Source organism: Dipteris shenzhenensis, chromosome 26 (assembly GCF_047967505.1).
Source record: "Dipteris shenzhenensis isolate YYH24624 ecotype China chromosome 26, Dip_SZ_1.0, whole genome shotgun sequence".
In the NCBI taxonomy this organism is placed as follows: domain Eukaryota; kingdom Viridiplantae; phylum Streptophyta; class Polypodiopsida; order Gleicheniales; family Dipteridaceae; genus Dipteris; species Dipteris shenzhenensis.
This window is the reverse complement of record NC_141621.1, coordinates 9,310,526-9,334,844: the sequence shown is the minus strand read 5'-3', so window position 1 is coordinate 9,334,844 and position 24,319 is coordinate 9,310,526. Positions and strand designations below refer to the sequence as shown.

At 45.7% G+C, this 24,319-nt stretch overlaps 1 protein-coding gene across 1 annotated transcript in view; it reads left to right on the top strand.

Annotated features, from left to right (window-relative positions):
* Positions 1–23,953, top strand: part of DRL1 (KTI12-like, chromatin associated protein) — a 62,932-nt gene extending 38,979 nt beyond the window's left edge. The window contains exons 5-9 of the mRNA XM_087397611.1: positions 22,309–22,394; positions 22,709–22,824; positions 22,980–23,030; positions 23,174–23,262; positions 23,374–23,953. Coding sequence (XP_087253737.1) covers positions 22,309–22,394; positions 22,709–22,824; positions 22,980–23,030; positions 23,174–23,262; positions 23,374–23,539 — 508 coding nt within the window. The 3' untranslated portion in view covers positions 23,540–23,953. The remainder of the gene's footprint in view (positions 1–22,308; positions 22,395–22,708; positions 22,825–22,979; positions 23,031–23,173; positions 23,263–23,373) is intronic.
* The last annotated feature ends 366 nt before the right edge of the window (positions 23,954–24,319 follow it).

Here is a 24,319-nt window from a genome sequence, read left to right as displayed (position 1 = left end):
GCAATGACGTCATCTTTAAAGAGGATAGTGTACACAAAGAACCCATGCAACCTGTGGAATACAGGAGGGTTGTTTATGATGATGTCGGACAGCAAAGAATGCCCATTAATATGCAGCAGCAGGCTGCTGTAAATAACCCTGTTCAAGAGGGTACATTGTAGACTTATGGAAGGTTTTCGACACAGTCTCACGCTCGCGCATGATTAGGCGGCTCAGGAGAGCAGATTTGAGAGGTTCTGATTTGGGGAGTGATGAGCCTATACGATTCGGTCAGAGGGAGAGTTCGGTGCCTGAGAGGTCTATCAGATTGGGTTGAGAGCACCATCTGATTGAAGCATGGATGCTCTTTTTCACGGATCCTCTTTGGGCTCTACATTGACGAAATCATATCTTTCATTAGCGTCTGTTCTTATCGTATTTCCATGGATGTTTTTTTGTTTATCTAAGGTCTCTACATCGGATGACACGTGGTATTGACCACCTAGGAGGTGAGGGATCACTAACCAAGTTGATGCTATGTGTGGACGACATAGTCCTTATATCATCTACGACAAAAGGGATGCAGAGACATCTGGAGGCACTAGAGACATTTTGCAGGGAGAGGGACTTGACAGTCAACCTTGGGAAGACCAAGGTTATGATCTTCAACACCTCATGTGCTGTACTACACCAACATAGATTCACTTACCGGGGTGATTTTGTAGAGATAGTGCAGCCCTACACACACTTGGGGGAGTCTTCACAGGACCATTTTAAAGAATGGTACATGCGGCCAAAGCACAACTCACGCGAGGACATGGAGTTTTAGCCCGACTTGAGAGGCAATGCTTTCAGGCCTACTTCTAGGACTCGCCGACGAAGGGTTGGATTTTTGACACCCTAGTGAGGCCGACTGCCATGTACATAGCACCTTTCCGAGGGAGCGACCTCTCGGCGACAGAGTGGAAGAGGTTTGAGCAGCTACGGATGGGTCGGAGCAAGTCCTCAGTCACACATCAGATAGTACAGGTAGAGTTTGCCATGACACCACTCCAGGTCAATGCCCTTTTCCAGACAGTGACTTTCCTCTACGGAGTATGGGCCTTGCCTCAATGGAGACTACTAAGGTTGCCACTAGAGTCCTCCATACGACTAGCAGAGAGCGGGGCTGATACATGGTATGCACGTGTCTCCACATGGTTTGCCAGTCACAGTATCCAGATGGATTAGTTGCCCCCTTCCAATACAGCGTGGATGCATCACCTGAGGCTATCCCTCGGGATGAGATTAACCATATCATACGGTTAAACCTCCTATAGCTTATACATCTTGGACTTGGGGAGGGGACCAAGAGTTCTCCACCAAGATCCAATTCTATCATGATTACTTCCTGAGAGTGTCGGAGGGTGGACTCATCATTAGATCCCAGTAACTTGAGGATAGAGGAGTCTCACGTGTACCGAGGATTTCCATTGGACAGATGCGGGTCTCTTCACATAAGGTGGGGTTTGAGGTAGGGAGAGCAATAGGCATACCTAGAGAGAACCGGAGAGTTCTCCACCAAGATCCAATTCTATCATGATTACTTCCTAAGAGTGTCAGAGGATGGACTCATCATTAGATCTAGTAACTTGAGGATAGAGGAGTCTCACATGTACCGAGGATTTCCATTGGACAGATGCGGGTCTCTTTACATCAGCTGGGGTTCGAGGTAGGGAGAGCAATAGGCATACCTAGAGAGAACCGGATCTGCATGAGCTTAGCTTAGCATATCACTCAGCAAGGGCCTTAGTGCGCCCTTTGCTGTGGCTTGTATGAGTTTCTTTCCATTTTTTGTACTTTGTCCCATAGGCCTCCCAAGGATGTTAACATATCTTTCTTTCTTTCAGAGGGAATACATATTCCAAAGACTGTGTGGTGAGTCTATATGAGTTCATTAGGTAGGGTTTGTGCCCCATGTGATTTATCGGATTGGGTCAAGAGCACGATAGGATTGAAGCAGGGTTGTCTCCTCTCACTGACTCTTTTCGAATGTGACTTTGATGAGATCACATCCTTCATAGACTGCCTAGGGAGTGAGGGATCACTACTGGCTGACCTCATGAAGTCCTCAATTCATCCTCATTGGAAGAGTTGTAGAGGCATTTGAATGCCCTAGAGGTGTTCTGCAAAGAGAGAGACTTGATAGTCAACCTTGGGAAGACCAAGGTTATGATCTTCAACACCTCACGCGTAGTGCTTCACCGATGTAGCTTCACTTATTGAGGTGAGCCAGTGGAGATAGTGCAGTCCTACACATACTTAGGAGCAGTCGTCACAGAACCTGTCTTCACGATGACTCATTTAGCTAGGGCACGACTCACATAGGGACAGAGTGCTTTAGCCTGACTAAAGAGACAACGGTTCCTGTCAAACTTTCAGGATCCATCGACGAAGGGCTGGCTTTTCGACACTTTAGTGCAGCTGACTGCCATGTATGCAGCACCATTTTGGGGGAGAGATCTCCCGATCACAGAGTGGAGGAGATTTGAGCTAAGATGATTTGAGTAAGCCCTCATTCCCACATGAGATAATACAAGCAGAGTTAGCCATGACACCTCTCCAAGTTGATGCCATCCTTCAGATAGTGACATTTATCCACTGAGTTTGGGACTTGCCTTACTGGAGACTACCGAGGCTGGCCTTAGAGTCATCCAGGCGACTAGTAGAGAATGGGATAGACACATGGTATGAACATATATCCACATGGTTTGCCAGGCACGGTATTTAGATGGACATGCTTCCACCCTTTCAGTAGAGCATGGACGCACCACTTGAGTCGATCCCACGAGAGGAGATTAATTGTATCATATGGCTAGATCTCCTCTAGCTTCAGGGGGGGGAGACCAGGAGCTCCCCACCAAGATCCAGTTATATTGCGACCACTTCCTGAGAGTATTGGAGGAGGGATTCATCATCAGACCCTAGTATCGTGAGGACAGAGGACTCTCACATGCACTAAGGATCGCCATTGGACAGTTGCGGGTTTCACCCCATCCGCTGAGGATTGAGATGGAGAGAGCAGCAGGTATACTTAGAGAGCAGCGGATTTGTATGCTATGCACATTAGGGGTGGTTGAGACGGAACATTTTCTTTGTGTCTGCCCAACCTACTATGAGATCTGGGGATGATACCATTGTCTTTACAAGGAGGGGAGCGGCTTTAGTGCACTTCCTGAGACCACTTTCTGAGAGTATTGGAGGAGGGATTCATCATTAGACCCTAGTATCTTGAGGACAGAGGAGTCTCACATTTGAGGATCTTCATTGGACAGATGCAGCTTTCGTCCCATCAGCTGAGGATCGAGACAGGAAGAGCAGCAGGTATACCCAGAGGGCAGCGGATCTGTATGCTATGCACATTGGGGGTGGTTGAGACAGAGGAACATTTTCTTTGTGCCTGCCCAACCTACTATGAGATCTGGGGACGATACCACTGTCTCTACCAGGAGAGATCTACTCTCACGACTGATTCTCTTCCATGACCAAATCTCCATTGATCTCTACCTATTTGAAATGCACCGACACAAGGAGACACTACTATGACAGATTAGAGAGCAGCAGGAGGCGACCGGATCACAGGATACAGAGGCTGACGGAGCACATAGACGTGTCACACACTTCTATGCATGTGAGTCAGCTCCATGGCACAGTGGAGTGGAGGAGGAGGAGCTAGCTAATATGAGGGCAGTTTGGATCAGCAAAGAGAACTGACATGGTGTCGTCGAGAGAGGGATGCAGAGATTACTCGCGACTCGGAGAGCGACTAGGGCACACTCTATTGAGGTATGACCTATCACATCTTTCCTCAGAGGACACTGCTAGGGAGGAGGGGTCACTCTGGACATAGCTCAACAAGTTCAAAGATTGAGGAGACCATACCTCCCACTACAACGTGAGACAGCCCGATAGATGCAGATCCGAGATATTTTCACAGCTCACCTGAGAGCCACCACGATGCTGGGATTTGGCTTCTGAGTCCTAGCTCTTTATTTGCTTTAGTTGTATTTGTTTTTGTTTGAGCTCTTGATGAAACCAGCCTCAACAACGTAAAGGGTGGTAGGATCCACTTAAATACAACATACACAGTAAATAGACAAGTAAATATGCACCATAGAACAAATCACAAGGGAGCTAGAGCGCTCCTACTTAGAAACAAGACACCGATTTGCCCCAAACGTTGGCGCCCCTTGCGGTATTTATTTAACATTCATTTGAAGCCAAGCGGCTGATTACAAAGGTCTCTGGGAAGCTGCACCACACGCAAACCAACGCCCGTAGACTCCCCGTCCAGCCCACCGTGTAATTCCCTGCTCAACTTCAAACGGTGAACATCATCCAATCACTAGACAATCCTCAGCCAACCAAAGTATGCAACAGAGACCCCAATAACATCCTTTGTCTGAACCACTCCTGCAATCACACATCCAAGTGCCCAACCAGCCAAACACGGCTGAACAACTGCAAGACAAAGCCCTCAACAGCTGAACTCTGGTGCAATCAAACAACCAAACACTTCCCAGCGAGTTTCTTCAATCTATAGCCTCCCTGGCCACTGCCCAACAGCATAAATTAACCCTTCTTCGTGAGGAAAGAAACCCAAATGCAATAACTAGCCAGCAACCAATCAGGAAACGGCAAAAACAGGCAAAGACAAGGCTGCCCTGGCACAGCCCAGAAGCAGCCTAGAATAGAAGATCCACGCCTGGAAAGATACCAAAACCAGCCACAACACCCAAAAAGCTCCAGATATTAGGTCGAACTCTCCTGCAAAGCCTAAAAGCTTGAAAAAGCAAGTCGTAGTTCACCCGGAGCAGCCTGGTCAAGTCCAAAACTCCTAGAACAGCCCTAGAACCAATTGTAGGCACCTGGAACAGCCTGGAAGAGCCCAAAAGCAAATCTCAAACTGGAACAGATACCTTGGCAGAAATCGCCACCTGCAACAGACTCCTGGATCAATTGCGATTTGCTCTGGCAGGCCTGGATCACCTGGAATTGGCCCCTGGGTAAAAACGAATGACCCTGGCAGGCTCTGGAACACCTGAAATTGGCCCTTGGGTAAAAACGAATCTCCCTGGCAGGCCCTGGATCACTTGAAACTGGCCCTTGGGTAAAAACGAATTTCCTTGGCAGGCTCTGGAACCTCCTGGTAAAAAGTGATTTGACTCTAGCAACATCTGGCAGGCTTTGGGAGCTCCAAACTGATGATCTGGCTCCTCTGGAACTGATTTGGCCCACTTCATCTAAAGGAAGGGCTTCCCCCCCCTTTTAAAGCCATAGGCTCCAAAAAGCAGTGTTTTTAAAATTTTACCACACTTTTGGGTTCCCTGTTGCACACTTTGGCTGTTACGCTCTAGCCGAGGTAGCATGACCTCGGAAGAATCAGTCGACATTTCCCTTATAGGATCTATCTTTGTAATATATGTGTTTGCGCTTTATGTAAATGATCGGGAGGGATTAATGTCAAGGTCCTAGGTGAGGGCTGATAGCACCAGACTAGATAGATCTGAGACCAAGGGCCTAGTGCAAAGATTGTGCCTAGGGGCAAGGAATTAAATGCATCCCAAGAGAGGGGTGAAATGTTGCATTAGGAAGGCCCTATATGGATGACATGTGGCATCTAGATCTATCTAGGGATTTGGGGTCTGTCAAGGCTAGTGAGAGAAGAAAAAGAATTGGTTTTTTGACGTGATTTCGATGACAGCTCTCTCTCTCTTGCTTGGAAGTCTTGGCAGAATTGGCTGGGAGGAAAAGAAAGGTGCTACTCCCGTGATCTTTGATCAGAGAAAAATCAAGAGGTAGGTGACAATTGGTATCAGAGCAGAAGGTTGGAGAGAGACGAATCGACACTAGTCAGCGGAAGAAAGAAACGAATCAGAAGGCTGGCTGGTCGACGAACAGTAACGGGCTAACGGCGGGAGAGAGTCGTCGATCATACGTGGTGCGTGAAAGTGCTACGTCGACGGACGGTAGCTGGTGACGGATCAATCGCGGCGCTCACGTGGACCCACGATTGGGCTATGCAGAACGTTGGAACGGAGGGTTCTTGTAAGGCCTTTGACGTTGACGGTCCGTGATCGATCGCTGATCAACGGAGAGTCCAGGCAGGCACAGGAGACGTGAAGCGCAGGTGTAAAAATAGTTGACGAAACTTGGTGGAGCGCAAGTCGACGGGCAGACTGCAGCGGAACCATGACGGACACCTGGGAGTCTAACGAAGAAATTAGCTGACAGTTGGTAGCCCGTCGCGTGGGCAGGGATCCGTCTGAGGATTCCGTGAGCAGGGAAACCAGGTGGCCCGAATAGCTCGACAGATCGAAAGCAGGGGGTCTAACGTTGGTTAGTTTATGAAGGCGCCTGATCAACATAAAACGCTAGCCCAACGACCAAAGCTTGTACCTCCGCTGTGATTCCAGACTGGTCGTAAAAGGGAGCGTGGCTGTTCGTTAACGACCAGGGAGCTCTCTTCGAACTCCAATACTTTTGTTTTGTTTTTTTTTTCTCTTCAATTAGTCGGGCGATGCTTTGCTTTCATAGACGGATCTTGAGAGTAATCAGCTTGCATGAGGCTTTAATGTTGTAGCAGGGACAGATTATGCCTGTGTGCTTCAGTCGGAGTCAGATTGCAGGAATTTCCCTAGTATAGGGAAAAGCGCCATCTGTGAGATATGCCTGTATTAAATGCTTGATCAGTGTGAATGTGGGATTGCAGGAATTCCCTAGTATAGGGAACTGTGTTCAGAGTGTCAGTACCCTGAATTGTGTCAGCTTGTGATTACAGTGTTCTAGGGGTGTTTTAAAAATTTATTTAAAAAAAAAAAAAAAGCCCCAAAACAAAACACCTACTGAACTAAATGGAAGCAGAAGAAGGAGCTTCCAGGAGGGACCCTGGTGAATCAGGAGTCCGGCCGACCCAGCAGGGATCGCGCCCAGTAGCTCACACTTTATCTGGCAGGATTGCATTGCTGGAAGATGCCTTGCAACAGTTGTTAGCGCAGCAATTACAAGCCAACGCAGGGCAATCTGAACTTAGGAGAGTGCTACAGAGTATGTCTGCCAGACCTTCTCGAGAAGAGAAGGGAAAGGCTCCAATGGAACTGGAGTCTAGTGTCCATACGGTCGAGCCTAGGAAGGCTAAAGTGCCAAATATTGCTAATTACAGACCGGAAAAGTATTCTGGTCGGATGAACGACCGTAGCTCCGATGTCATTGAGACCTGGTTACACAAATGGGACGAGGCGTTCGCCATTTGTGAGATCAGAAATGACATCAAAAACATCCGCGAGGCCACCCATATGTTTAGTGAGGCTGCGGATCGGTGGTGGATTAAACAACAAAAAGATGGCATAGCATCCACTACCTGGGAGGGGTTTAAAAGAGAGTTCAGGAAACACTTCTTACCTCCTGACGAGGCATCCCGAGCTTGGGATCAATATAGGAACCTGCGTCAGAGAAATTTATCAGTGGCAGAATACACTGATAAGTTTCGAGAGAGTGTAATGAAGGTTGACGAACCCCTGCCTCAATCAATCCAAGTGAAAGATTTCATATTTGGATTGAATGATCGAATAAAAATGGAAGTTCGGGCTAAGTACGCGAACACGCTAGATGATGCAATAGCTATAGCCCTGAACTACGAGGATGCCAAGGGCAGCAAGCCAAGTGGGTTTGCACAGGTCGGAACCCAGTATGGGTATCCGAAGAAATCTGGGTTTAAGAAGAAGTGGGCTAGTAGAGGGAGTGGTTCGCAGCCGAGTGGTCAAGCCAAGCAGGCGAGACCGCCTGAAACTCCTAAACCAAGTACCACCATTGGAGTGAAGAGGAAAGTAACTCCAATGGCAGCCCGGGCTTGGTCTAAATCTCCCTTGAACCTAGAACAGTGGGAAAAAGCGAGGAGAGAAGGCTTATGCTTTGGTTGCCTTCAACCTCATCAGTGGAGAGATTGTCCACGTAATAAAGATCGTCGGATGGCTGAGATGGTGATCTCAGAGTGCGATGTGGAGATGCAGGGAAGTCCCAGAGCGGAAGAGATGCAGATTCAGCTAGCGGGATCTTCTCAGAGGTTAGTACCTTGTTTGTTCTGTGTGTCTGTTACTAAGTTAGTGACGAGTGCACCCGATAACATCCTATCTAAGCCCGCATCAACGGGGTATACAGCCTTCAATGATACGGAGTTAATCAAAATGAAAGGGCAAGTGGCCAGTCATGATGTCATTGTGTTGTTTGACTCAGCGTCAACTCACAATGTGATTAACTCCAAGCTCGTGAAGAGGCTGAAATTAAAGACAAGTCCATCTGACTATGCGTATACAGTCAGGATGGCCGATGGAAGTTCAACTGAAGTATGGGACCAAAGGGTTACCTAGTTGGAGCTTCGGATTCAGGACTATGCTGAGAAGCTTGATTTTGAAATAACCAAGCTTGCTCATGCGGATATAGCCCTGGGAATGGCGTGGCATTCTAGGAAGAATCCAGCCATTGATTGGAAAAAGCACGTATATCAATTCAAGATGAATGATGTGCTTTATGTCTTGCGAGGTGAAAGAGATATGCCTCAGGGACCGTTGGTTTCCGTGATGGAAATCAGAAAGGCTCAAGTAGAGTTTTTATACCTTTGCACAGCATCGGTAGAGTCGGTAGATGAGTCTTCGGCTAGCACTGATGTTACGCAAAGTGGTGAGATGGCCAAGCTGGCTAACCTTATAACAGAGGAGTTCTCTAAATGTTTTAGGGATGAACTACCTTATGGGTTACCTCCAGAGCGGAAAGTTCAGCATAAGATTGAACTGATCCCGGGGGCAGAACCTGTAAATAGAGACCTCCCTATAGAATGAGCTTTACTGAAGAAGCGGAGGTGCGTAGGCAACTGGAAGAATACCTCAAGTTGGGGCAGATTCAACCAAGTTTCTCACCTTTTGCTTCACCAGTGATATTAAAGAGGAAAAAGGATGATACGTTTCGCCTCTGTATAGATTACAGAGCATTAAATAATATCACTGTGAAGCACAGGTATCCGATGGCTCGGATTGATGATTTGCTAGATGCATTACATGGAGCCGTGATTTTCAGCAAGATAGATCTTAAGTGCGGCTATCATCAGATCCGGATTAGAGCCGAGGATGTGCATAAAACCGCTTTTAGAAGCAGGTTTGGTCATTATGAGTTTTTGGTAATGCCCTTCGGACTTACCAATGCTCCAGCGACCTTCGTCATGCTTATGAATGATTTACTACGTCCGTATATCGGAAAGTTCGTAGTACATTTCATTGACGATATCTTGATATTCAATAAAAGTGTTACTGAGCATTGTGAACACTTAAGGATAGTGTTCAGTACTTTGAGGAAAGCCAGTCTTTATGTGAATAAAAAGAAAACTATACTGTGTATGGTTAGGCTTGAGTACTTAGGGTTCATAATTACTCCACAAGGGGTAGAAATGGATCCGAAGAAAGTGGCTACGATACTAACTTGGCCAATCCCTCAGAGTCTGACCGCGTTTTGCGATCATTCTTGGGATTTGTCCAGTTTTATAGAAGGCATATCAAAGGATATTCCGAAATAGTATCGCCATTGACTGATCTGACCTCAGATAAAGTACCTTTTATTTGGGGACAGAATCAACAGGAAAGTTTAACACCATAAAACAAGCTGTGGTCACAGGACCGGTGTTAAAAATAGTTGATCCCCAGAAACCGTTGTTCCTAGAAACCGATGCAAGTGGCATTGCGGTAGGAGCAGTCCTCCTTCAAGAGGGAAGGCCAGTAGCCTTTGAAAGCAAGAAGCTTTCACCCTCTCAAAGGAATTGGCCAACTCATGAATTGGAGTTGTATGCTGTTATCCATGCTTTGAAAACATGGAGGCATTATCTGTATGGTTCAGAGTTTTATGTGGATGTGGATCATGATACTCTGAAACATTTCTGTAAACAGCCTGACTTGAGGGGCCGCCAAGCTAGGTGGGCAGAGCTCATGCAGGAGTTTAATCTAACGATTCGGTACCGAAGAGGAAAAGACAATAAGGTAGCTGATGCGTTGTCTCGCATTATGCACAACCTGAGTTTCACGGTATTAGAGAGTGCTCTAATGACCGAGATCAGAGAAACTCAAAAGGTGGACGAGTTTGTCCAGAGCTTATGGCCTAAGGCTCATGTGTTAAAACCCGGGGAAAATGAAAAGGATGACCTGGCATCCAGAAAAGGCCAAACTTATGCAAGATATACCATAAGGGATGGTATGCTAGTTAGAAATGGCAAGGTTGTAGTACCTGGTCAGAATGATCTCAGGCAGAGAGTCATTCGACAATGCCATGATAGCCCGTGTGCGGGACATCCAGGTGTCGAGAAGACATATGATCTCGTGAAGCGAGATTTCTTTTGGCCAAAGATGAAAAAGCATATTCATGAATATGTGACACGGTGTTTCTCGTGTCAGGTAAGTAAGGCCGAGCGGGTGAAGCCACCCGGACTTTTACAGCCCTTGGAAATACCACTAAGTAAGTGGGAGAGCATCTCCATGGATTTTATTGTAGGGCTACTTGCAACACAAAGAGGGTATAATTCTATCCTTGTGGTGGTTGATCGTCTAACCAAGATGGCTCACTTCATTCCGACTAGAGAGTTTGTTAGTGCCCCGCAAGTGGCGGATTTGTTCATTAGACATATATTTCGTCTGCATGGATTGCCTAGATCCATAGTGTCAGACAGAGATGTTAGATTTACCGGTCATTTTTGGACAGCGGTATTTGAGACACTAAGGACTGAGTTGGGAATGAGTAGTGGGGATCATCCTGAGATGGATGGTCAGACGGAGAGAGTCAACCAGACTTTAGAGGATATGCTGAGAGCATATGTGTCATTGAGGCAACATACATGGGACAAGTGGTTGCCATTGTTGGAGTTTGCCTACAATGATAGGAAACATTCATCTACTGGGTTCAGTCCGTTTGAGCTGAACTATGGTTATAGACCAGCCAATCCAACTATAGTTGGAGTACCTCAGAAAGTGCCTAGTGCCGCGAACTTTGTAGTTCAGATGCGGGAGATGCTAGCACTTGCGAGAGCTAATATCCGTCAGGCTATGGATAGAGCCAAGGTGTATGCGGATGAAAATCGGTCTATAAGAGTATTTGAAGAAGGAGAAAAAGTTTTTCTCAGAATTCCTTCGCACTCGAAGTCGTTGACTTCAAGAGAGTGTGCTAAGTTATCACCTCGATACTGTGGGCCGTGGTTAATTCTAAAGAGAATAGGCAGTGTAGCCTATAAATTAGAATTGCCACAGGGGTGTAAGGTGCACCCGGTTTTTCATGTTTCACGTTTAAAGAAATTTTTACATACTGGTGACTCACTAATCGAAGGTGTGGTTTTGTTTCAGGAGATAGAGGATATTGCAAGGCGCAAACCAACAAGAATCCTGGACCGAGGAACAATGCAAATACGAAATCGGAAGATACCCACGGTGTTGGTTGCATGGCATGGTCAGCCTCTATCCGAAGCTACCTGGGAATCCGTATATCAGTTGCGGAGAGTGTTCCCAGACTTTATCATCGAGGACGCTGATGTCTGAAGAGGGAAGGAATGCTACGCTCTAGCCGAGGTAGCATGACCTCGGAAGAATCAGTCGACATTTCCCTTATAGGATCTATCTTTGTAATATATGTGTTTGCGCTTTATGTAAATGATCGGGAGGGATTAATGTCAAGGTCCTAGGTGAGGGCTGATAGCACCAGACTAGATAGATCTGAGACCAAGGGCCTAGTGCAAAGATTGTGCCTAGGGGCAAGGAATTAATTGCATCCCAAGAGAGGGGTGAAATGTTGCATTAGGAAGGCCCTATATGGATGACATGTGGCATCTAGATCTATCTAGGGATTTGGGGTCTGTCAAGGCTAGTGAGAGAAGAAAAAGAATTGGTTTTTTGACGTGATTTCGATGACAGCTCTCTCTCTCTTGCTTGGAAGTCTTGGCAGAATTGGCTGGGAGGAAAAGAAAGGTGCTACTCCCGTGATCTTTGATCAGAGAAAAATCAAGAGGTAGGTGACATTGGCCCTAGGAATTAATTGCCTAGTAACTAGGCGCACATTCACTATTTCCAAGGGCCTACTAGGAATTTTAATTCCCGAAGTCCCACCCCATGGTCGGACCCTCGCGCCCCAGAGGCTCAAGGCAATCACGCGTAAATTACGAGAGTCACAAATCAAGAGTCCCATAATTTCACGTCCTCATGACAGACCCCCCTCTTGAAAGAAGGCAAACCTCCTCGATTGCCTGCAAAAGAAAACCAAGTGGAAACACTACAATGTTTGTTAGGCAAAAGACAAGCAAACATTCCACATACCTGCATACATTCATACACAAACAATATGCTCCCCAAGATGTCTGATCCACCTTACGTATGGCCATCCCTAAGGACCCACTGCTAGTGGTACATCATGAGCATATGTAAACACTTAATGCATGCACATAGATACTCAGGCTGTACTTCCCAGGGATAGTTCATGCATGCTTTACCCACGTATGGCCATCTCTTCAGACCCACACGGTACATCATGAACATCCGAAGTACCTGAGATATCAAATCCAAATCTGAGTGGACAGCCAACCATGCCGCCAATAGATCACCAACAATGCATATACGATTTGTAGAGCTGCAGATAACAAATACGTATAGCATTGCAAACCAAGCGACTAGTACACCACTGTGACTAGTACACCACGTACATCGCAGCCAACGATGCACGACATAGACCACTTCCAGGAATTGCGTATCCGGAACCAAGGTCTAGGGGAATCCATTCTCTTTTTGTCGAAACCACATGACAAAAAAGAGCATTCCCATCTTGTCGAATCCTCATGACAAGAATAACATGCATATTTTACTAAAACCTCATGGCAAAAATAGCATTCTTATTTTTGTCGAAACCTCATGACAAAAATAGCGATCTCATTTTGTCGAAACCTCATGACAAAAGAGCATCCAAAAGTAGCAGGGAAAACACCATCCTGCAAACCATATACATCATCGAGAATCGGATGCCAAAAAGAGTGGCAGACTTTGCCATACAAAAGTCTTTTTACAAGTACCTGTATACCGCGCCATACAAAACCAGCCGTAAACAACCTGCTGTGGAATTAGGAACTCTTGCCCTTTGGAACATTCCGTGGCTCATCCGTGTGACTAGCCGGCTCCTTCCTCTTATGGTTGGGACAATCTCTAGACTGATGTCCCTCGTCTTTGCAAATAAAACATTTGCCAGCTTCATATAAAGCGTGTCGTTCCTCTGGAGACAAGCGATTACGTTCATTCTTTTGACGATTAGCTTTTCTATCAGACTTAACCCCATGAGATCCATTCTTAGATTCCTGCTTCTGTCCACCTTTGAACCCAAAAGTCCTCCCCTGCATCAAAGCATATGCCGTGCTAGCATTCTCGATAAGCTGAGACATATTTTAGACTTGAGTCTTCGTGCAGTAGTCTCTCAACTCCTTAGGCAGCCCGCAATAATATTTCTCAACTTGCTCAGTCAAAGGAACAAGCCGGTAGGAGCTAACGGGCAACAAAGTCGCCCAAAACTTGCTGTTATACTCCTCTAAATTGCGGCAATTAATGGAATTCAGCTCATGCCAAGCAGTCATAATATCAACTTCAAAAGTCGTGGTAAGCCACGCATCTGAAAACACCTGCTTGAAACCTACCCACGTGTTTGGTGCGGTGTTTCGCATAAGCATAGTGGTCCACCATTGAAGTGCATTCCCCTTTAGAAAACTTGCAGCCCGGCGTACTTTGGATGACTCTGTAAAATTCCCTTTTGTGTAGGCTGCATCGAACTGCTGCAAAAAGGTCAAAGCCTCAAGTTTGTCCTGCACCCCACTGAATGTCTCAAATTTCACGGCTGCACTTGCCTCTTTAAAGTCCTTCAACTTCCCTTGAGGTGCCAAATTGTCATAAACAGGTGCCTAGGCAAAGGGACAGCAGCACTCACTCTATCCCCCACACTGCCAGCATTAGGAAAATCTGTACTATTCAGACCAGCACCCAAATTTTGCATATTTCCCAAAGCAAGGTTATCTTTTGCTGCATTAGGCATACCTGTTTGCATCCCTGGGGCTGCTCCAACATTTGCATACATCATGTTCTGTCCCATGGGCTGTAAACTAGGCTGAAACCCAACTGTTTGGCTAGCAGGCATACCCGAAAATTGGGCTTGTGGGCTGACCATAGCGTGAAACACTGAACCACCACCAAAATATCCTAGCTGCACTGGGTTTGCCAAAACTCCTTGCTGTCCGGAAACCATGGACTGAAAATTATTACCTTGAGTCGGTCCCGGAATCGTATTAGACTGCTGCTGACCATAGGGGATTTGAGAGGGCTGATCCTGAAAAGTGACATGTGGTCGCTTGTTAGCTTCAACATCCCTATTCCCATCCTCAGGCTTCCTTTTCTTCGGTTGCACATCTGAGTTCATCATCTTCTGGTAGCGAGTATCTTGTGTGAACTGCGTGAAAGCACTCGTGAAACTCTGCATCTGTGCCTTGAATAGTTCCACATCCTCCTCATCCCTCCGATCATCCTGATGCTCTGCAACATGCCAGGTCTCCTATCTTGCACTCTGGTCACCACCAAGAGACTTAGACATATGCTCTTCCTCCTCAGTAAGGCTCACAGATCTCTCCCTGTGTGACATATTTACTAAATAGTATGCTGTCTTCTTCACCTAGTCTGTTGGACTTGCACCAAGCCAACCACAGGCTCCCCTCTTGAAGAAGTTAGGTGGATTCCGGCAATGGAACCACTGAAACCAGCCTCAACAATGTAAAGGGTGGTAGGATCCACTTAAATACAATATACACAGTAAATAGACAAGTAAATATGCACCACAGACCAAATCACAGGGGAGCTAGAACGCTCCTACTCAGAAACAAGACACCGATTGGCCCCAAACGTTGGCGCCCCTTGCGGTATTTATTTAACATTTATTTGAAGCCAAGCGACTGATTACAAAGGTCTCTGGGAAGCTGCACCACAGGCAAACCAACGCCCGTAGACTCCCCGTCCAGCCCACCCTGTAATTTCCTGCTCAACTTCAAACGGTGAACAGCATCCAATCACTAGACAATCCTATATCCTCAGCCAACCAAAGTATGCAACAGAGACCCCAATAGCATCCACTGTCTGAACCACTTGTGCAATCGCACATCCAAGTGCCCAACCAGCCAAACACGGCTGAACAACTGCAAGACAAAGCCCTCAATAGCTGAACTCTGGTGCAATCAAACAACCAAACACTTCCCCGCGAGTTTCTTCAATCTATAGCCTCCCTGGCCACTACCCAACAGCATAAATCAACCCTTCTTCACGAGGAAAGAAACCCAAACGCAATAACTAGCCAACAACCAATCAGGAAATGGCAAAAACAGGCAAAGACAAGCCTTTTTCTACTCGGAATCCACAGAAGAAAGGTCACCCTGGCTGGAAAACCCTAGATCTTGCGGAGATAAGCTAATTCTGCCCTGGCACAGCCCAGAAGCAGCCTAGAATAGAACACCCACACCTGGAAAGATACCAAAACCAGCCACAACACCCAGAAAGCTCCAGATATTAGGTCGAAATCTCCTGCAAAGCCTAAAAGCTTGAAAAAGCAAGTCGCAATTCACCCGGAGCAGCCTGGTCAAGTCCAGAACTCCTGGAACAGCCCTAGAACCAATCGCAGGCACTTGGAACAGCGTGGAAGAGCCCAAAAGCAAATCGCAAACTGGAACAGACACCTTGGCAGAAATTGCCACCTGCAACAGACTCCTGGATCAATTGCGATTTGCTCTGGCAGGCCCTGGATCACTTGGAACTGGCCCCTAGGTAAAAACGAATTTCCCTAGCAGGCTCTAGAACACCTGAAACTGGCCCCTGGGTAAAAACGAATTTCCTAGGCCCTGGATCACCTGAAATTGGCCCTTGGGTAAAAACGAATTTCCCTGGCAGGCTTTGGATCACCTGAAACTTTCATTGCAGAACAATTAAGTAGATATATTGAAGATATCAGTCCTGTGACAATATTATTCAGCTGATTACTGATAATGCCAATAATTTTTGAAAGGCTGGGAAAATTATAAATTGCAGATATTGACGTATTTGGGTATTACCATGCTCGCGCCACTGTCAAAACATGCCACATGAGAAAAGTAACTTCCTTTGAGGCATGTTGAAGCAATTTCAAATGGCAAAGAAAAAAGATGCCTTGATATAGCTTTCCCCTTAAACAACTCATTTGTCACATGTTCCTCCTTAGACTTTGCCACTAGTGAACTCAATACTAGTCATGAAATGGGAAGAAAAGAAAAATGGGGGTTAATGAAAATTGGACGACGTGCTTAGCATTCTTGTGGGTAAAGACGAATTTCCCTGGCAGGCTTTGGAACCTCTTGGTAAAAAGCGATTTGACTCTAGCAGCACCTGGTAGGCTCTGAAGCTCCAAACTAATGATTTGGCTCCTTTGGAACTGATTTGGCCAACTGCTTCTAAAAGAAGGGCTTCCCCCCCCTTTTAAAACCCTAGGCTCCAAAAAGCAGTGTTTTTTAAATTGCACCACTCTTTTGGGTCCCCTGTTGCACACTTTGGCCCTAGGAATTAATTGCCTAGTAACTGAGCGCACATTCACTATTTCCGAGGGCCCACTAGGAATTTTAATTCCCGAAGTCCCACCCCATGGCCGGACCCTCGCGCCCCAGAGGCTCAAGGCAGTCACGCGCAATTTACGAGAGTCGCAAATCAAGAGTCCCATAATTTCACATCCTCCTGACACTTGAGCTCATTAGAATAGCATAGTTTAGTACTCAGCAAGGGCCCTAGCGCGCCCTTTGCTCTAGTCCATTGAGGCTTGTATGAGCTTTTTTTTTGGTATACTTTGTCCCATAGGCCCGCGAGGCCTCACTCGGATGTTAATACCTCTTCTATGGCATTAGCTATTCAGGGTGATTAGAGATGCTGGTACGCGCACACATGCAGATGGTTTGAGAGACTGTGTTTTCATATAGACAGGCTGCCACCCTTCCATTATAGCATTGATGCTCTATTTGTCCCGTCTCAGGGCAACAAGTTCATGTTGGAATGGTCAACTCCCCATTTGTAAGCCCCCATATGAGGAGAGCATGGGAGAGGTAGACCTGGTGATATTGGGGCTGTCACATGGGCAGCACATGAGCTGCCATGTGGGCAGCTGTCAAAGCAAAGGACAGGCATATGGCCTGCAACAGGGCCCTGTGAAGGGTGTGCTGACATCAGCAGGGTACAGCCCCACTGTACGGGGCTGTATGGAGGCTTCTTGATGGAGAACAGGGCTGTTGGAAGACTGACAGAGGGCGGGACCTGCAGTGGCCAAAGGCGCCTGTATGGCAGGGCCTTTGGGCCTTGTATGGAGCCTGCAACAAGGCTGGAACAGGGCCAGAAGAAGGGCAGAGGCCTGCGCCAATGGCGGGCTGCCACTTGGCCAGGCGGCTCTGTGGAACAGCCCCCAAACCAAGTCGGTTCACAGACTGGGAGGGGGCAGACTGGTCGGCCCAAACAGACCTAAGGGTCGGCCCTATCAGGTCAGTCCAATTCAGGGCCCCTTGTGCCCTATAAAAGGAGGGCCTCCAGCCCTCATTCATCATCACTTGAAGCAGCAGTTGGGGAGCAGACAGCAGCAGCCACAGGCCCACCCTTGGACCTACACACAGGAGGAGAAGGAGGCTGACATAGGGCTGCAGACTGAGCTCAAGATGCTGCCCACCTAGGCTGGCTTCCGGACAGCAAGGTGGAAGGGATCTAGACAGAGTGTCTACATATGCAAGAGGTGGAGCATGCGGGCTCAGAGATCTAGAAGTGCTTGACATCTAGTAGGAGAACCTTTTGGTATTGTATCCTGTCCTATTTTGTGGCCGGACTGAAATATAAAGAGTTGCTTCTATATTTGTTTTTGAGCATTGTCTATTTACTGGCTTGCACATCTATGCACATTTAGTTAAGAAGTTTGTGATTCCACACTCCACACGCACACTGTGTGAGCTCTTGGGCAATACTATCAATCTTCCGCTGTGCGTACGCTCTAGAAGTGCCAGGCTTGTAGTAGAAGGACCTTTTGGTATTGTATCCCGTCTTAGTTTCTAGACGGACGGAAATATAAAGTGTTGCTTCTATATTTGTCTCTGAGCATTGTCTATTTACTGGCTTGCACATCTATGCACATAAGTTAAGAAGTTTGTGATTCCACACCCCACATCACACTGTGTGAGCTCCTGGGCATTACTATCAGTCTTCCGTTGTGCGTACCCTCTGTTGGGTCATTTCTAACAGTTCAACCCAATCATCCAGGAGGATCTCCTACAATTACACACATTTAGGACCCGGTTAGTACAGACAGAGCTTCCTATGAAGCTCAGTTTCTATCGGGACCACTGCTCCGACGAGGGTTTCATTATCCCACCAGGGCACACGCAGATCCACCTACCACACTCACTTAGGATTGCCTTTGCACAGTTTCCGTGTGTCATCGCACCGACTTAGTATTGAGAACGAGGGCGAGGGCGAGTAGAGGGATCCCCCGAGAGAGTTGTATTTGCACATTATGTGAGCGTCACGAGGTGGAGTTAGAGGAGCACTTTATCTTCCATTGCCCAGTCTACTATGAGATCCATGGATGATACCACTGCCTTTTCAAAATGGATTCGAGGGCCTCTCTTGACTCCTCTTATACCTAGATTAGAGATGCCTGGCAGCTTTCGTCCACGAGGCAGTCCGACATAGAGAGCGTCTCATCAAATCACGGAGGCAGGAGTAGAGGGCCTTGCCTAGCCCATCCCAGAGTATGATCACAGAGTTCTTCCAGGCAGAGCATGCCCCCGGGTCACAGATAGCAGGAGAGACAGAGACCCTGAGACCGAGATGCAGCACTAGACAGAGGACAGACGCACACTCACCGATATTTCTTCTATTTTCAGACCTGGGGTACGGCCGACCGGGGTTATTGTGGCACTTGTCAGGCGTTAGGTAGCTGCCAGGAGGGCACGATGGACTGCTCATCCAGATAGCAGACAACGATCTATCAGGGGCTTCTTGCTTGCGCTGCCTAGTCCGTCATCGGGTGTATCTTGACGTTTTCCTATGCATTGTATTGGATCAGACTATGGTGACATAACGATGATATTATTGACTATGTCTACATAGTTCTCTAGCATGGGTTAGGATGCTCGCTTAGTAGCTCCACCCTTTTGCTCATTGTATCAGGTTTTCTATCAATCTCATAGAGCCATCGGTCTTTAGCAGACTTTAATAAACTTTCTTTCTTTCTCTCTCTCTCTCTCTCTCTATATATATATATATATATATGAATGTATGTATGTATGTATGTGCCTATTTGTAGAGGGGTTCTTAGACCGAAGAGAGATCATAAACTGCCAGGTCTATTGCTATGCCACTCTCTTTGTCTTTGAAATTGTAAGGCATTATGCAGGGCGCCATACTTGCAGCTTGTGGTCACTAAGTACCGGGCTTATCTAGTATGGTACTAGACCAGGCTGTAAAGCCTTGTCTCCCTGTTTAAGCTAGGCAAAGTCAGAAGGGTTCTTAGACAAGAGAAAGATCATAAACTGCCAGGTCTATTGCTATGCCACTCTCTTTGTCTTTGAAATCGAAAGGCATTATGCAGGGCGCCATACTTGCTGCTTGTGGTCACTAAGTCCCGAGCTTATCTAATATGGTACTAGACCAGGCTAAAGCCGTGTCTCCCTGTTTAAGCTAGGCAAAGTCAACTTTGAGTTTTGGGTACGAGGGAATGTTTTTCCGTAAAACTTAGGAATTTCACTTTGTGTGCTCGGTGAAGACCACGAGCCAGGCAACTGCTTGCTTGTAGACACATTTGCCTGCATCTATGTTAGCCATTGAGGTGTTGTGTGTTTTGAGTGCTGCAGCTGCGTTATTCAGGGCGAAGGAAGTGTAGCTAGCCTACCCCCCATAGGCTGGGACCTAACCTCTCAGCTAGATAGTGGAAATGAGCTGAGGCAAGCGAGGACTTGAAACTGAGACGGAACCCTAAACACAAAGGAGGAGATGAATTGAAAGAGAAAGAGAGAAAGACAGAAAGATATGTTAACATCTTTAAAAGAACAACGGGTCTGTGTGACCAAAAAGGATAACAAATACTGAACCATGATAAAGGAAAAAATTGTATGAAGCTAGCCACATAAGCTGAAGTATCCATGTGATGCTAAGGATGACAATGTATGATCATGCTCCTCCAGAATAGAATGCAAATCAGCCATAGCATCTTCTCTTTGTGATGAGAGCTTGTCATATCAAAAGATATCCTAGGTCTACACCTGCAGAGTGGAAAGTGGCTCTGAAAATCCTGGACCAGGCTGGTCATGCTGTTGCTCCTGTCAGGCCACTATACTCGGTGGTTATGATCCAAAGAAATCTGTGATGGAGGACTAGGATGTGTCTCACTAGCTTTGTCTCTCAAATTGCTACCTCAACAATACCTCTTTATGATGACCAAGGTTCAGTAAATACATGGCTAAACATCTCTCATCCTCATACTGCATGACCTTTGAGAGGGGGCTGAAGCATCCCGGAAGAGAATAAAATCTCCCTTAAATCTCATAGTTGGGCGGGCATCTAAACAAATAGTGCTCGTGACCTCTTGTAGAAGAACCTATTAGACTCTAAATTCTGAAATTTCTTGCAAATGTCAACTTGTTAATTTGCAAAAAATAGATTTGAGGCAAAAGTCCCAAATTTTACAAACAAATAAGCTGAAATTGACAAAAGCCCCGACATTTCCACTCAATCTGAGTGATTTCAATTGCATAAATGGCCAGATCTGTTTGAAATTTGTAGAAGTCAACTAGAAAATGCAATGCCAACAAGGCACAATGTTGCAAATGCCCTTTAGAAAAGAAGACAACAAGCATACGGCAAGCAATAATGATGGCAAACAGTGTACGGTGAATCTGTACGGACATTTGTATGGTAGATCTTGCACAGCTAGACGTGTGAGATCTTGCACAGCTACACGTGTATGGCAGCAGAAGATTTGACGGGGGTGATGCTGTTTGAATTTGTACAGTGCAACCTGTACGAAAGTCGAATTTTGGAAATTCTTGTTAAAAGGGGATTTAGACCTAATTCAATTCTAGCTTTTGTCTTACCTTGTGTATGGCTGGTTAGGCTAAGCTAGACAAGCTGTACGAACGATGATGCATCTGTTACAGACGGGCAACAAGGGTGTGTAAGGACCACCAGCAACATCATGGATGAGTAGTACGAAGCACGATGAATAGAGCGATGGTGCACAGGAAGTTATGAATAGAGCAAGGTTCATTGAACTGAGGTGGGTGACTTTGCGTCTTATGTATTTTGTCCAACCCCAGACGAATGGTTGCATAAACAACCAGAAGCCACTCACACCCTTCTCTGTCGCACATCGTGCTGGTTCCCATCTCGACCCTTTTTCCTTGAAAGGAAGATGTAAGGCCCTGATGCGAAATGTTGGATTTTGGAATGAGAGGAGAGTACCAAAACGTGGGGTTATATTGAGAATGCAAGAGTTATGTTACAAAGAATAGCCAAAATGAGGAATATGTCCGAAACTAACCCTAATACTAACCCTAGTGAGAACCTCCTGATTGGGGGGAAAGTGCCCCAAAGGTTGTGTTCACATCACACTGCTCTTAATCTAACAACTGTAGGAGTCACAATGTCTCTGCCAAGCACGCATGAGAATAACTTATGTTGCTCAGCCTCTCATATGTTAGAAGCTCTGCAAACTGTGTCACCTTTGTTTGTGAAGGAAGGCACCCATCCTTGCTGTCATCTTGACTGCCCTCTACTTCCAATTCTAACTCAGAATCTTGGACCTTTTGTGCCACTCAGGGATTCTCAAGAAGCATGTAGGAGAACCAAGACAATGTCACAAAAGAAGAATCATGGCTGTCTTTGAAAAAAAAAGAAGAATAATCATGGCTGATGAGCATAAAGTTAAGAATGATGTCTTGTATCTTTTTGTAAGTAAATTCTAGGGGGTCTTCCAAATTGAGAGCCAAAAATCCTGCTAGTGCAACTAAGGAGCCCTTTGTGATTTAGAAGATTCAAAATCTAATTTGGTTTTATGGAGAATGGACTAGCCTGAGTATACCTAACAAATCTTTAAGCGTTGAAATCACACATTTAAGGATGAAAAATACTCGTGACTTTTGGCAGCATAAAAGATTTTTCCACGGTATTCACACGGGGTCCAAATTACAATTGCGTGTGGCTAATGCAGATTTGATGACTTGGTGAGGCGATTTGAGGAGCCTGATAAACGAAATCGTTGGGATTCGCCACTTTTCCATCTCAAGCTTGAAGAAGGTTTTTAAATACAGTCCCAGCGCATGGAATTGCGAAATAGATTGGCATGACTTTTCTGTCTTGGATGTTTTGATCTTTCCTTATTCTTTTATTGTGTCTCGTAATGAAGCTTTGTTCAATGATTAAAACTGACGAACTGAGAGAAAATACACAGTGATTATAGATAGAGGGGCAAGTAAAACATGCCAGGGTTGGGTGAATAGCAGTGTAAGAACCACATCTTTCATGCAGAATTCGTGTAAATTTCCATGTTCTTCAGGTCTCCCTTCTTTAAGAAGTAGTCTTCTTTCATAAGGTAATCTGTTATGTAACAGGAGTCGTCAGTGAGACATCCTTGGCCGTCATAGAAGCTGTGGCATTTCTCCAGGGTGCCAATGATCTTGCAGGAAGGAAGTTATCTTTTCTTCAGCCAACGGTTGCCACTCAAAATGTGCGCAGGCTGTCGTTTCCTTGGATGATTCGATTTTTATTTACAAGATTATTGTGTTTTGAATTGAACAATAAGGTCTATTTTCTGTATCTAGATATAGAATGCAGTTCAGTTTTGTGGAATGAGGATGACCAATGTTTTTCTACAACAAACAGGCACGCGCCTCAGAGACGAACTCTTTATATGAGCTTGACAGAGCAACTCAAGTAAGCGCTACTTCGTTTCAGTTTGTTTTCTGTAATGCTGCCTAAGTAGTTTTCCTTGATTTATATGGTCTTTAGTAAGGGTACTTTCCCTCTTTGAAAAACGTAGTCTGTATTTTGTTTCTCATATAAGCCTTGTAATACAGGAGGTGATCACTGCCCTTGTTCAGGCTCAGGCACAAGGGCTAGGTGGTGCTATGGGACGAGTTGTTATTGGTGAAGGATTACCCCTGATATCCTCCTTTCGAATTCTCTGGTTTCTCAATGGTTTCTCTCTTCAGTATCACTGCTTGTTTAGTCGTCTTTATATAAATGTAAATGTTTCTTAACACAAGATGATGCACATCAATATGCAAAGGACTGTTGGACTCCCAGAACTTCGTCGACATAAGAGGACCTTCCTCAAACTTGCAGGACAAACGAGTCTCTCAGGGCCTCCACCACCCTCAGATGCGCTTAGTGCAAAGAGAATGTTTGCGGATTATTTGAATAGAGAACTTTCATCCTCATGATGAAATCAAGGACCAATTCAGGCATTAGAAAGATACAAAAATGAGTCACCTGATTATAGTGAGCAATAATCTGTGAATGCTTGTGCAGATAGTCAATTACAAGTGTGAAATCTAACTTTGAGACATTTTGTTGTTGTGTATAGGCCTTCAATAAAGTTTTGTGTTTCATGGTCATGCTGTGCATGATTTCCCATGGAATATAAGAAAACCTTTACTTCTCAAGGGGGCTTTTGGTCATACTTGATTGTGATTAGTTGCTTGTAGTTTATGACATGCAGGTGGTTTAATAAAGTACGACCATTAGCTACCTAGTTGTACGGAATTTTGGATCTCGAATTCATTTCAATATGAAAGTCTTGATCCTCAGCAGATTGCAATGCTTGGAAAAAGGAGTTTAAACCTGCATTCCTATGTGTGGCTAGACTTGCTACTATTCATGAGCATTGCCGAATCAAACTTACTACAATGGGTGGTTGGGTGGGTTTGCGTGTGTGAAAGAGACACATGCTAAGCATGTAATGGGCACCTTGCCTCATGTTCTAATTTTTAAATAGGAGTAGAGATCTTGGCAAGTTCATATAGATGCGTTTTGTGCATTTCACCACATCTCCTTTAGTGGCTTATTGCACATTTGTATCGATAAAGGAGAGTGTATCATGCATTTGACACACAAGAAATCCAAGATTTTTGTAGAAGGAACCCATGTATTGGTATCCTTTGGTTGCTTATTGATATTTTAAGAATCAAAGGTAGATAATGGTTTTGATCTAATCTTGGCGA